Consider the following 11822-nt stretch of genomic DNA (forward strand, 5'->3'; position numbering starts at 1 on the left):
GCTGTGCCATAAACAGAATTCTACTGATAAATTTTGGATAATTTTCCTCTAAATGTATTACCTTGCCCTTACTTGCTCAGTTTGAAGCTGTCACTTTCTTGTCTTACATACAGCCTTGTGAGATTTTCCTGCAGACTATCTAAAGTCAGGTCTTAAAGAGATAGTTGCAATGCAAAACACTGTAATTATGATTCCAGTTGGGGTTATTGTCCAATACACCTTCCCTAATGCACTGTTTTTAGCAATGACAGTTTCCTGTACATTTTAAAAGATCAAACATTTATAGGTGAGTTGTAAAAATGCCTCATAAAAATATTAAATAGTAAGAAATCATACTTTTCCATTTTCAGTTAGATACTATTTTTTGAACTCCCGTATTCTGGCAATTTTAGTTTTCAATGATATTTTATCATTTCTACTATAAGAAAGGATTTGTATTTGACATGAGACATATAAGAAAAAATGCCCAATGCTCCAGGTTCAGAACCTTAGGAAAGCTAACAACAGTGGAAAGAGGAAATCACACTGCTACAGTGCTTCTAGAAATTTGAGAGAAGTATGTGAATTATTTCAAGGGATGAAAATTATGTACTTTAGTGAGAAAGGATAAGCTGTTGCTCCAAATATATAGAGTACATGAGAAAATAATAAGAGAAACATCAATACTGACTTAATCAGAAGTCTTTGAATTGACAGGGAAATCTGGGTTTAACTACAAATTCTGTCACTTAACTAGGTTGCTCCTTTGAGCAAGTTACAAAACCTCACTAAATCTTGTGAAATGTGGATAATACTCTTATAATGCTCAAGCATATGGTGTATAAAGCATGGTACTTGGTTAGAGGAATTGTTCAACAAGTATCAGGTTCCCCACTCTAGTAAATTAGAGAACTTCAATATTGAGAAAACTAAGAGAATGAATCTGACACGAGAAATGAATATAACACTGTAAGTGGCTATATCACTAATGGAATTTTTTGTGTAATGAAATTAATAAATCAAAAGAAGCCTACCACCCTAGAGTTTGTTTTCACATACTTTATGATAATTTCTTTAGACCGTTATTTTTTTTAAGTAATCTCTACACCCAACATGGGGCTCAAACTCATGACTCCAAGATCCAGAGTTGCATGCTCTACTGACTGAGCCAGCTAGGTGCCTTACTGACCCTTATTTTAAAAAATCCTATAAGTAGGCATAACTTTTTTTTCTTTCACAAACATGAAAACTGAGATTCTAAAAATTTAAATAGTTGAGGCACCTGAGTGGCTTAGTCAGTTGAGTCTCCAACTCTTCATTTTGGCTCAGGTCATGATCCCAGGGTGGTCATGGGATCCACCCCTGTGTCAGGCTCCATCCTGAGCATGGAGCCTGCTTAAGATTCTTTCTCTCTCCCTCTGCCCCTCTCCCCTACTCACACTCCTCTGTCTCTCAAAAATAAACAAATAAAGTGGCTGTACCATCAAAAAAAAAAAAAAAAAGAAGTTAAATGAGTTGACAAAAGTCTTGTAAGTAGGTAAGACTCTTTAAGTCCTAGGCTAACACTCATTACTTTTTTTTCCCCCAGTTTTAAAATTTATTATCTATTTTCATTAAGGTATTATTGGCATACAACATTATATTAGTTCCAGTTGTATAACATAAGGATTTGATATTTTTATATATTGTAAAATTATCACTACAATAAATTAGTTAACATCCATCACTGTACATAGTTACAGAATTTTTTCTTGTGTTGAGAACTTTTAAGATCTACTCTCTTAGAACAAACTGGGTTTATGAGAGGGGAAGTGAGTGGGGTGATGGGGGAAATAGGTGAAGGGGATTAAGAGTATACTTATGATGAGCACTGAGTAATGTGTAGAATTGCTGATTCACCAGCAATTTTTGTATACCTGAAACTGATACAACACTGTATATTAGCTATACTGGAATTATAATAAAAATAATTTTAAAAATACCTACTGTCTTAACAACTATCAAATATACAGTACAGTGCTATTAACTATAGTCACTGTGTTATGCATTACATCCCATGACTGGTTTTTTTTTTTTAAGAAATATTTTAAAAAATTATTTTTATTTTAGGGGCGCCTGGGTGGCTCAGTTGGTTAAGCGTCCGACTTCGGCTCAGGTCATGATCTCATGGTTTGTGAGTTTGAGCCCTGCATCAGGCTCTGTGCTGACAGCTCAGAGCCTGGAGGCTGCTTCGGATTCTGTGTCTCCTCCTCTCTCTGCCCCTCCCCAACTTGTGCTCTGTCTCCCTATGTCTCTCAAAAACTAAAGAAATGTAAAGGAAAAATTTTTTAATTTTTATTTTATATATATATATAAATTATATATATATAAATTATATAAAATATATAAATTATAAAATTTAAAATATAAAATTATATAAAATATAATTGGTTTCCATACAGCACCCAGTGCTCATCCCAACAGGTGCCCTCCTCAATGCCCATCACCCACTTTCCCCTTTCCCCCACCCCCCGTCAACCCTCCGTTTGTTCTCAGTATTTAAGAGTCTCTCATGGTTTGCCTCCTTCTCTCTCTTTAACATTTTTCCCCCCTCCCCTCCCCCCTGGTCTTTTGTTAAGTTTCTCATGATCCACATATGAGTGAAAACATATTGTATCTGTCTGACTTATTTCTGCCTGACTTATTTCATTTAGCATAACACTCTCCAGTTCCATCCATGTTGCTACAAATGGCCAGATTCCATTCTTTCTCATTGCCAAGTAGTATTCCATTGTATATATAAACCACATCTTCTTTATCCATTCGTCAGTTGATAGACATTTAGGCCCTTTCCATGATGGCTATTGTTGAAAGTGCTGCTATAAATATTGGGGTACAAGTGTCCCTATGCATCAGCACTCTTGTATCCCTTGGGTAAATTCCTAGCAGTGCTATTAATGGGTCATACAGTAGATCTATTTTTAATTGGGGGGGGGGGAGACCTCCACACTGTTTTCCAGAGTGGCTGGATAATTACTTCTTTTTATTTATTATTATTATTTTTAATGTTTATTTATTTTTGAGAGACAGACAGACAAGCGGGGAGGGACAGAGAGAGAGGGAGACACAGAATCCAAAGGAGGCTCCAGGCTCTGAGCTGTCAGCGCAGAGCCCTATGCAGGCTCAAACCCACGAACCATGAGATCATGACCTGAGCCAAAGTCGGAGGCCCAACCAATTGAGCCACCCAGCCGCCCCTGCATCATTACTTCTTAATCAATACTCTTTCCAGGGGCACCTGGGTGGCTCAGTCGGTTAAACATCCAACTTTGGCTCAGGTCATGAACTCGCGGTTCGTGAGTTTGAGCCCCACGTTGGGCTCTGTGCTGACAGCTCAGAGCCTGGAGCCTCCTTTGGATTCTGTGTCTCCCTCTCTCTGTTCCTCCCCTGCTCACACTCTGTCTCTTCTCTCTCAAAAATAAAGATTAAAAAAAAATTTAGTTTTAAATACTCTTTCCATTACACCATAATTCCTGGCTTACATTGATTTCAGAAACAAGCAAAAATAAATCAAGATGATGAGACTAAGGAAACCAGTTAACAACAAATGTTAACTGGTAGTGAAAATTAAGCAACATGCTACAAACCTGAAAGCTACTTGATTCATAGCTTTTCTGTAACAAGTTTCATTCTGGCCAATGTCTACGATTTAGATGGTATCAATATAAACCAGTAGGTACACAGTATTTATCAATTGTTAAAAGTAGCACTGCTTTTTAAATGGAAAAAAATTATCAGAAATAAACAATGAAGTTTCATAACAGTCAAAAGGACTGACCTAGGGAGTAGGTGGTTTGGGATCCTACTCTGGTTAACATCATGCCTCTGGACTATAATCTTGATCTGTCAGATTTAAGGATCAAAACCTGATCTAAGGATCCTGTACTGAAAAAGAAAATGCTATAAAGGCATTACTTAGGGTCATTTGATAAAATTAGAATACAGATGATACAGTATATGTATTAATATTAAATTTACTGAAATTTACAACAACTGGAATATCTCTATTCTTAGGAAAAACGCGCAAACATAGTTAGGGACAAAATACATACAAATGCAGAGAGACAGAGACTGAGCACACGTGAACACAAAATGAGAAAGCAAGAAGAATAATGTGTTAACAACTGGTGAGTATGGGCAAAGGACGTATGGGTGTTCTTTGTACTACTCTTCTTGCAACTTTGCTGTAAGCTTGAAATTATCTCCAAATAAGAAGTCGAACAATAACATACTCTTTGCATAACTAATTTATGGTGAAGTTAGGGTTAATAGTTATCCATTAGGGCAGAATAGGAACTATAAGAGAGCACGAGGGGGCTTTTGGTATGTGGATAATGTTTGTTGATTTGGAAACACAAATGTGGTCAGTTTGAGAATCATTTGAGGTACCCTTATGTGTACTTTCCTATAAATACGTTTCAATAAAAACTTAAGAAAATAAAGAAGACCTGCCAAAGGATCAGAGCAAAATTTCCTAGAGATGGAGTCAGATGTAGTTCACTGATCAGAAAACTGAAAACACCTGGGGCACCTGAGTGGCTCTGTCAGCTGAGTGTCTGACTCTTGATTTCGGTTCAGGTCATAATCCCAGGGTTGTGGGATCAAGCCCTATGTTGGCCTCCAAGGTGAGCGTGGAGCCTGCTGAAGATTCTCCCTCTCTCTCTGTCTCTCCCTCCCCCTCTGCCCCTCTCCCTGGCTCATGCAAGCACACTCTCGCTCTAAAATAAAAAAATTCAGGGTGCCTGGTGGTTCAGTTGGTTAAATATCCAACTTCGGCACAGGTTATGATCTCCTACTTCTGTGAGTTAGGACCCCACATCGGGCTCTCTGCTGTCAGTGTGGAGCCTGCTTCAGACCCTCTGTCTCCCTCCCTCTGCCCTCCTCCTGCTTGTGCACTCTCTCTCTCTCTCTCTGACATTTAAAATTTTTTTAAATAAAAAAATTAAAAAAAATTGAAAACAGTTGCTTATGGAGGTCTGTATAATCTAGACAGAACACTCTTTGAAGGCAGAAATTGTGTCTTCTTTCATACATCATCGATATCACCTGGTGGAAGCCTGCCATTTAATAATTTCTCAATAAATAATAAATATCCTATAATTTTCATTAAGGTTAATTGTTTTGATCCATTTATTTTAATCAGTTATTATTTATTACAAATAATTTCTCAATAAATAAATATGCTTGTTAGCTGGCATTGTCTGAGAACATTTTTATTTTTTATCTTTAAACGCTTATTTATTTTGGAGAGAGAGAGAGAGAGGGAGAGAGAGAAAAGTGTGAATGGAGGAGGGGCAGAGAGAGAGTGGAAGACACAGAATCCAAAGCAGGCTCCAGGCTCTGAGCTGTCAGCACAGAGCCCGATGCCAGGCTGGAACTCATGAACTGCGAGATCATGACCTGAGCTGAAGTTGGATGCTTAATGGACTGAGCTACCCAGGCAGCAACCCCCACCGCACCCCCATTTTTTTTTTTTATTATAAGAGTTTATTTGAACAAAAATCAATTCAAATTGGGCAGTACCAACCCAGAAGTGGTTACAGTGCTTTGCCCCACCCGTAGGAGGTAGTTAAAAGATTTCTACAGAGAATTAGTGGAAGCAAAGCAAGGAAATTATTTGATTGGCTATACCTTAAGAATTTATCTTATTTGGAAAGGTCTAACTGACTTTTTGTGATTGGTTGGCCTCAGTTCCTTTTTTTTTCTTTTTTTAAACTTAAGTATATAGCTGACACACAATGTTATAGTAGTTTCAGGTGTATAACATAGCTATTAGACAAGTCTGTACATTATGCTATGCTCATAAGTGTAGCCACCATGTGTTCCATACAATGCTATTATAATACCATGATTTCCCTTTGTTGTATTTGTCATCCCTGTGACTTAATTTATTCCATAAATGGAAGCCTGTATCTCTAACTGGGAACCATTTTAAGATCACATTAGTTTACTGTCACAGTTGAATTATTTTGCCTTTGGTCTCAATCCCTCTATCTTGAAACTCCCCTCTTTGTAAAACATTGTTCTTATTCATACCTACTCAAAAAGTACTGGTGAAGAAAATTAAACTGAGTTTGAGGATTCTGTAATAGTCCTTCACATACACAGTGAAAAAACAGAGGAAAAAGAGTCTTGGCTGGAGGAGGAGAGAAATCACGTCACTCACATGTTCCACAACTCCAATATTGTTCTCCTGCTCATCAGTTCCATGGTAGGACCCAAAAACATGTTTCCAGGGTCATTTTGGTGTCCTCTCTGATCAGGACTTAGAAGTATTTCACCAGGACTACTTTACTAGCTTTTGTGCGTTTTAAAAACGGCAATTAAAAGAGACTTCCTGTAGGGGCACCTGGGTGGCTCAGTGGGTTAAGCTTCCGACTTTGGCTCAGGTCATGAACTCGCGGTTTGTGAGTTCGAGCCCCACATCAGGCTCTGTGCTGAAAGCTTGCTGTTTCGGATTCTGTGTCTCCCTCTCTCTCTCTCTCTGCCCCTCCTCTGCTCATGCTCTGTCTGTCAAAAATAAATAAATGTTAAAAAAAAAAAAAAGAAAGAAACTTCCTGTCTTCTGTAGACAGCCAGCCTCAGGAGTGTTGGGCTGGTATGGTACCATCTATCCCAGCTCTCAGCTAGATAACCTGAGAGTTATCTAGCTCTCAGATAGAGAGATAACAAATTGTACCTCCATATGCAGAAGCCCGTGACTCGTATTTGTCCAAAAAACTTTACTTACTTTTTAAAATTGTAATGATTTAAAACCATTTATTAATCTACTTTTGTTCTCACATTCAGTAAGGCACTTGGTTTATTCTCTCCATATGAATAATCGTATCATTCCCTTATACAGAAAGTCTTCCTTTTACTTTCCTGTAACTCTCCACTTACATCAGCCATGACAGTACCATAATACCTCCAAGTCTTTTTACTTTCTAGTAGTCTGATCATTTTTGTACGTTTATAAACTTATCAACATTTGCACAAGTGGATTCAAATTTATTTCATGCAAGATACACCTAAATGGAGGTCAAAGCTCTTTGGGGCAGAAACTATTCCTTTTAGTGGCATAATTTCCTTCAAAATCCTCATACCTGCAAAGAATCCTACAGGCTAGGGGCACCTGGGTGGCTCAGGTGGTTAAGCGTCCGACTGATTTCAGCTCAGGTCATGATCTCACAGTTCCTGAGATCGCGCCCCATGCTGATAGTGCAAAGCCTGCCTGCTTCTTAATTTAGTTAGATACCTGAGTCACAATAGTATTCACAGATTTCTAACATCTTTCATATAAATGGTTAAGTATCTTGAAAGCTGAGTCTTCTTTATACACATTTACTCTATTGTCTGTGTTCCAAAAGCGTAATATAAGACAGAACTGTAAAACAGGCAAATCCGAGTATACTTCTAAATTAACTAAAAAAAGGATTCCTTATAAAGTCCCTTTAACACATCTAAATTAATGTATACATGTTAAGCAATATCTGCTATACAAATCATACATATATATAAATAACCTACAAATTATATATATACATATAACTGTTTATATGGTAAAATTTCACTACTTCAAAGTAGTAGCTAAATGCCATTTATAAAAGTTTAACACAACTTATTTACGAATATCTTTGTTGACAATACAGGGCTAGTAGTGTGCCAAAATATAAAGATACAAAAAAATAAAAGAAGATCTGCTTTTTAAAATATATACAAATTCAGAGGTGCCCGGGTGGCTCAGTCAGTTAAGATTCTGACTCTTGGTTTCAGCTCAGGTCATGATCTCATGCTTCGTGAGTTTGAGCCCGACATCTGGCTCTGCACTGACAGTGTGGAGCCTGCTTGGAATTCTGCCTGCCTCTCTCTGCCCCCACCCCACTGGCACTGTCTCTGTCTCTCTCAAAATAAATAAATAAACTTTATTAAAAATGAAAAAAGATAAACTTTATTAAAAAATAAAAAATAAAATAAAATATATACAAATTCATAATCAAGGGGCGAATTACCTGAAAAGCATGAACGTTTTCTGCTGTAAGGAAATAATTCCTTTAATCTCATTTTTACATAATGAGTTTAAGAGATTTTACTTACAAAGAAAACATCAATTACTGGCTTACTTCCTAATACATAAAATAATCAGTATATATTCAATAAATGTTCTTTTCTCAAAATACCATGTAATGGCCATCATTATGTACCATGTCAAAAAAGGTTAAATAGTTCCAACATACAATCTTCCTCCCTTCCAACATATACCCCTTTGGAAGAAAAGACTAAACAGAATAATTTATTAGTTCTTATCTGGCATTCCACATATTTTAGAGTAACAGAAGCTCCCAAAATCAGTAGGCTGAGGGTGTGATCTATTATCAAAACATCTCTATAAAAAATACTAAAGGGGCGCCTGGGTGGCTCAGTCGGTTAAACCTCTGACTTCAGCTCAGGTCATGATGTTGCAGTTTGTGAGTTCGAGTCCCGCATCGGGCTCTGTGCTGACAGTCCAGAGCCTGGAGCCTGCTTCAGATTCTGTGTCTCCCTCTCTCTGCCCCTCCCCCACTCGTGCTCTGTCTCTCTCTCTCAAAAATAAATACTAAAAAAATTTAAAAAAGAAAATACTAGAAAAAAATACTGATACATTGTTAAACTCCTAACTATACTGTTTTCATAATTAGCATGTACCTAAGTATATTTCACAAATACATAATATGGGTGATATAGCTTCTTATTGGAACTTACTGGGCTAAAAGTCTCATTTCAAGTTCTTTTCAAGTAATGAAAAATCTAACTTAAAAAGCATCTTTGCATACATAGCTTGGTAAATAAAAAAGAAAGCTGATTTTAAAGGTTTAAAAAAAATGAATGAAAATATAAAACTCCCAATTCATATAACTAAGAATAACATTCTTCTTGAATTAAACCCGTAGCCAGTTCTCCAATTTTAAGCTGTTCTGGAAACTGAATAATGTGATTAACTCAAGAAAGAGCACATATTTATGACTTTCAGTGATCATACATTGATTTATGAAATAACGTTTTAAAAATTATTTTTAAAAACATGTTTCTGGAAGTCTTACCATGAGCCGTATAATTTGTACAGTTAACTGGTTCTTGTGTAGCATCATTTATTTTTGGATCTTTACAAATATATGTGAGAATAGTTAAGGAAATATGAATGACATTCCAACACAAACCATTATTATCTTCTCTTTAATATCTTGTATTATATACTCATGTTCACATTCACATGTAAAGAAAGGCTGTTACTTGGTCCAGAGCAACAAGCACAACCACAAATATACTTTTAGGGTCACTAAATAAAAACTGAACATTAATTTATTACAGGAAAAGTATATTAACTTAATACATATTAAAAGCTCTAACAAAGGATGCCATCCTTAAACAACATAAGTCCAGGTTTAACCACAAAGCATAAAAGAAAAAGGAATATCTTTACCAAATTATTCTAAGTGTGCTTTAGGCTAAAAAAAAAAACCAGTTTCCAGATATTTGCCTGAACTAATTTATGGGGTCCCATTGTATTTATTGTCACATCTGTAACTTCATGTAACACATAACCCTGTGACGTAAATTCTATTATTCCCACCTTACAGAAGCACAAACTGAGGCTCAAAGTTTGAGAGACATATCCAAAGTCATGTAAGGGATAAGGAGTAAAATCGGGTTTCCTGATTCCAAGTCTAGAGCACTTTCCATCAGACTGTAGGGAAGATAGGTCTTCTAGGTGTGTCTACATAGTCCGCCCAACAGGATTTCAAGCTTTTGAAAACAGGTGTAAGTATAATAACTGTCCTTTAACAGATGTCCAAAACACCTGTGCGCGGCTTTTGTTTCCAAAATATTTTGACACTGAGATGGGATAAGGCGTTCACAGGATGTCTCTAGAAACAGAGAACCTACTGACACCTGTTTAAGGTTTTTTAAACACTACTGGAAACCCAACTTCATAAGGAATAACAGACATTTTCCTGTTATCATCACCAAATGCTCAGCCATTTCTCTCTAGGGTTCAAGTCGTACAACTCTTCATACCATCTAATTATTTTCTTACGCAGAACCATTCTGACATCTTTGCCCAAAAAAGACTCAATTACTAGGTCAGTGATTCTCAAACTCCAAGCATAAGGGTATTCAACAAATTAGAGCTATTATGTAAACATCTAATAATGGCTGCCTCTCCCCAACTCACATGAAAATTCTATAGAATTTCCGTAATATAAAAATTTTGTCTAGTAGAATCTTTCCTATATTTCTGGCCTCTGTTATTAATTTTTCTGTTCTACAATTTGTATAAAATGATCTAATATTGTACAAAAAATAGCTATTTTGACTGTAACTCCCATTTCATACTGTTCCTCCCTTTATCAGAGCTACTACAAAGAGAGCCACTTAACCCCCACAACCTCAGTTTTCTCATCTGTAAATAAATAACACAGATAGTCCCTACTATGTGCCAGGGGTTGTTCTATGTGACTCACTTGCACTAACTTATTACAACAGACTTTTAAATTGGTACCATTATTATCTACATTTTCACTCAAGAGAAAACAGAGTTCAGATCATTTGCCCACGGTTACAAGGCAGAGCAGGAATTTGCCCCCAATAGTCCAGCATCTCACGGAGTTTTAGAATGATGTAAGGCAATACACATAGAGTTAATGATAAATGGGCAACATACACTGGCTTATTAACTACTGGCTTATTAACTACTTGTCTTCTCCCTCCTCAAGTCAGCAAACTTCTGGGGTAGAGCCTATCAATCGTTTTATTACTAGTGCCTAAAACAAACTTGGCACATTTCAGGATCTAGGTGTTGGTTGAATAAGCTCGCCGGTAAAAACAAAACAAACAAAAATAAACTAAAACTAAAACTAGGTGGTTCAGAAAAGGAAGGGCCAAAAATCAGTAAAATCCCAAGAAAATCACACAGGATGACCGCTGTCCTTCCCACCCCCACATCTCTTGTCACCTCCCGGAGCCCGTCGATCATTAGAAGCCACAAGTAACTGATCCCTTCAGCACAACCCTGGCCCGTATGGAGGACCGCAACCCACTCGCAACCCCTAATCTACCTAGCCCCCAAGGCAAGGTTGCAGGGGGTGGGGGGTCCTCACAGAGGATATTGTCCCAATTTGAGGTCCTCGCACTTAAGCGTCTCCTCCCCGCCAGCGGCGGCGATGGCAGCAGCTCCCCAAGGTCCCGTGGTGACTGACACGAACCACAGGACACCCAGGAGCTGGGCGGCCACCGTCTCCTGCGCAGCCGGCCTGGAGGGCCAGGCCGCCGCCATGCTGGGGACCAGCAAGTCCCCCACCTCTTCCGCTTCCGTCTTTGCTTAGGCGGGGGCGGGAGAAGGGCGGAAGGAGAGAGGCTCTTAAAGGGACCTTGTCTTAGCCGGAGGCAGGTTCTTGTCTGTACAGGGCGGGGGATTTATCTGGAAGAGCTTTGATTTGTCTTTGAGATCCCGGAGAAGAAGGTTCGCTTTGAGAATCCGAGGCCGTGCATCCACTGCTTCCTCCCGAGCTAACCCTGCTTTGACTTTTCCGTCTACAGATGTGCCAGCGGCGCCCAGCGATTTGCTAAGCGCTTTACAGACATTATCTCGGTTGGTTCTGGTAGGATTTGGGTTTACAGATAAGGAGCCAGGCTCCAAGACGCTAAAAAAGCATGTCGACGTTAGTTATTGAATTGGAGTCAAATTGATGTTTGCCCGATTTCAGAAATCTGTTCTCTTACTGTTATGATATAATGACCTGCCTGTTCGCTTAGAGAAGAATTTGTGAAAGGCTCTTACACAGAAC

The 11822-nt window shown here is 38.0% G+C and overlaps 1 protein-coding gene across 2 annotated transcripts in view; it reads right to left on the reverse strand.

Moving 5' to 3' along the window:
- The window catches only part of TM2D1 (TM2 domain containing 1), a 51537-nt gene extending 40192 nt beyond the window's left edge, over positions 1–11345 (reverse strand). The window contains exons 1-2 of one of the 2 annotated variants that reach the window (XM_040470434.1): positions 11145–11344; positions 9078–9151 (exon numbers count right to left, since the gene is read on the reverse strand). In XM_040470434.1, the coding sequence (XP_040326368.1) occupies positions 9078–9151; positions 11145–11311 (241 nt within the window). In that variant the 5' untranslated portion in view covers positions 11312–11344. Of the gene's footprint in view, positions 1–9077; positions 9152–11144 lie in introns of both variants that reach the window. The other variant, XM_040470435.1, reaches the window with a different exon arrangement.
- Between the last annotated feature and the right edge of the window lie 477 nt (positions 11346–11822).

This window comes from Herpailurus yagouaroundi, unplaced genomic scaffold (assembly GCF_014898765.1).
Source record: "Herpailurus yagouaroundi ecotype Mexico unplaced genomic scaffold, PumYag 77, whole genome shotgun sequence".
NCBI lineage: Eukaryota > Metazoa > Chordata > Mammalia > Carnivora > Felidae > Herpailurus > Herpailurus yagouaroundi.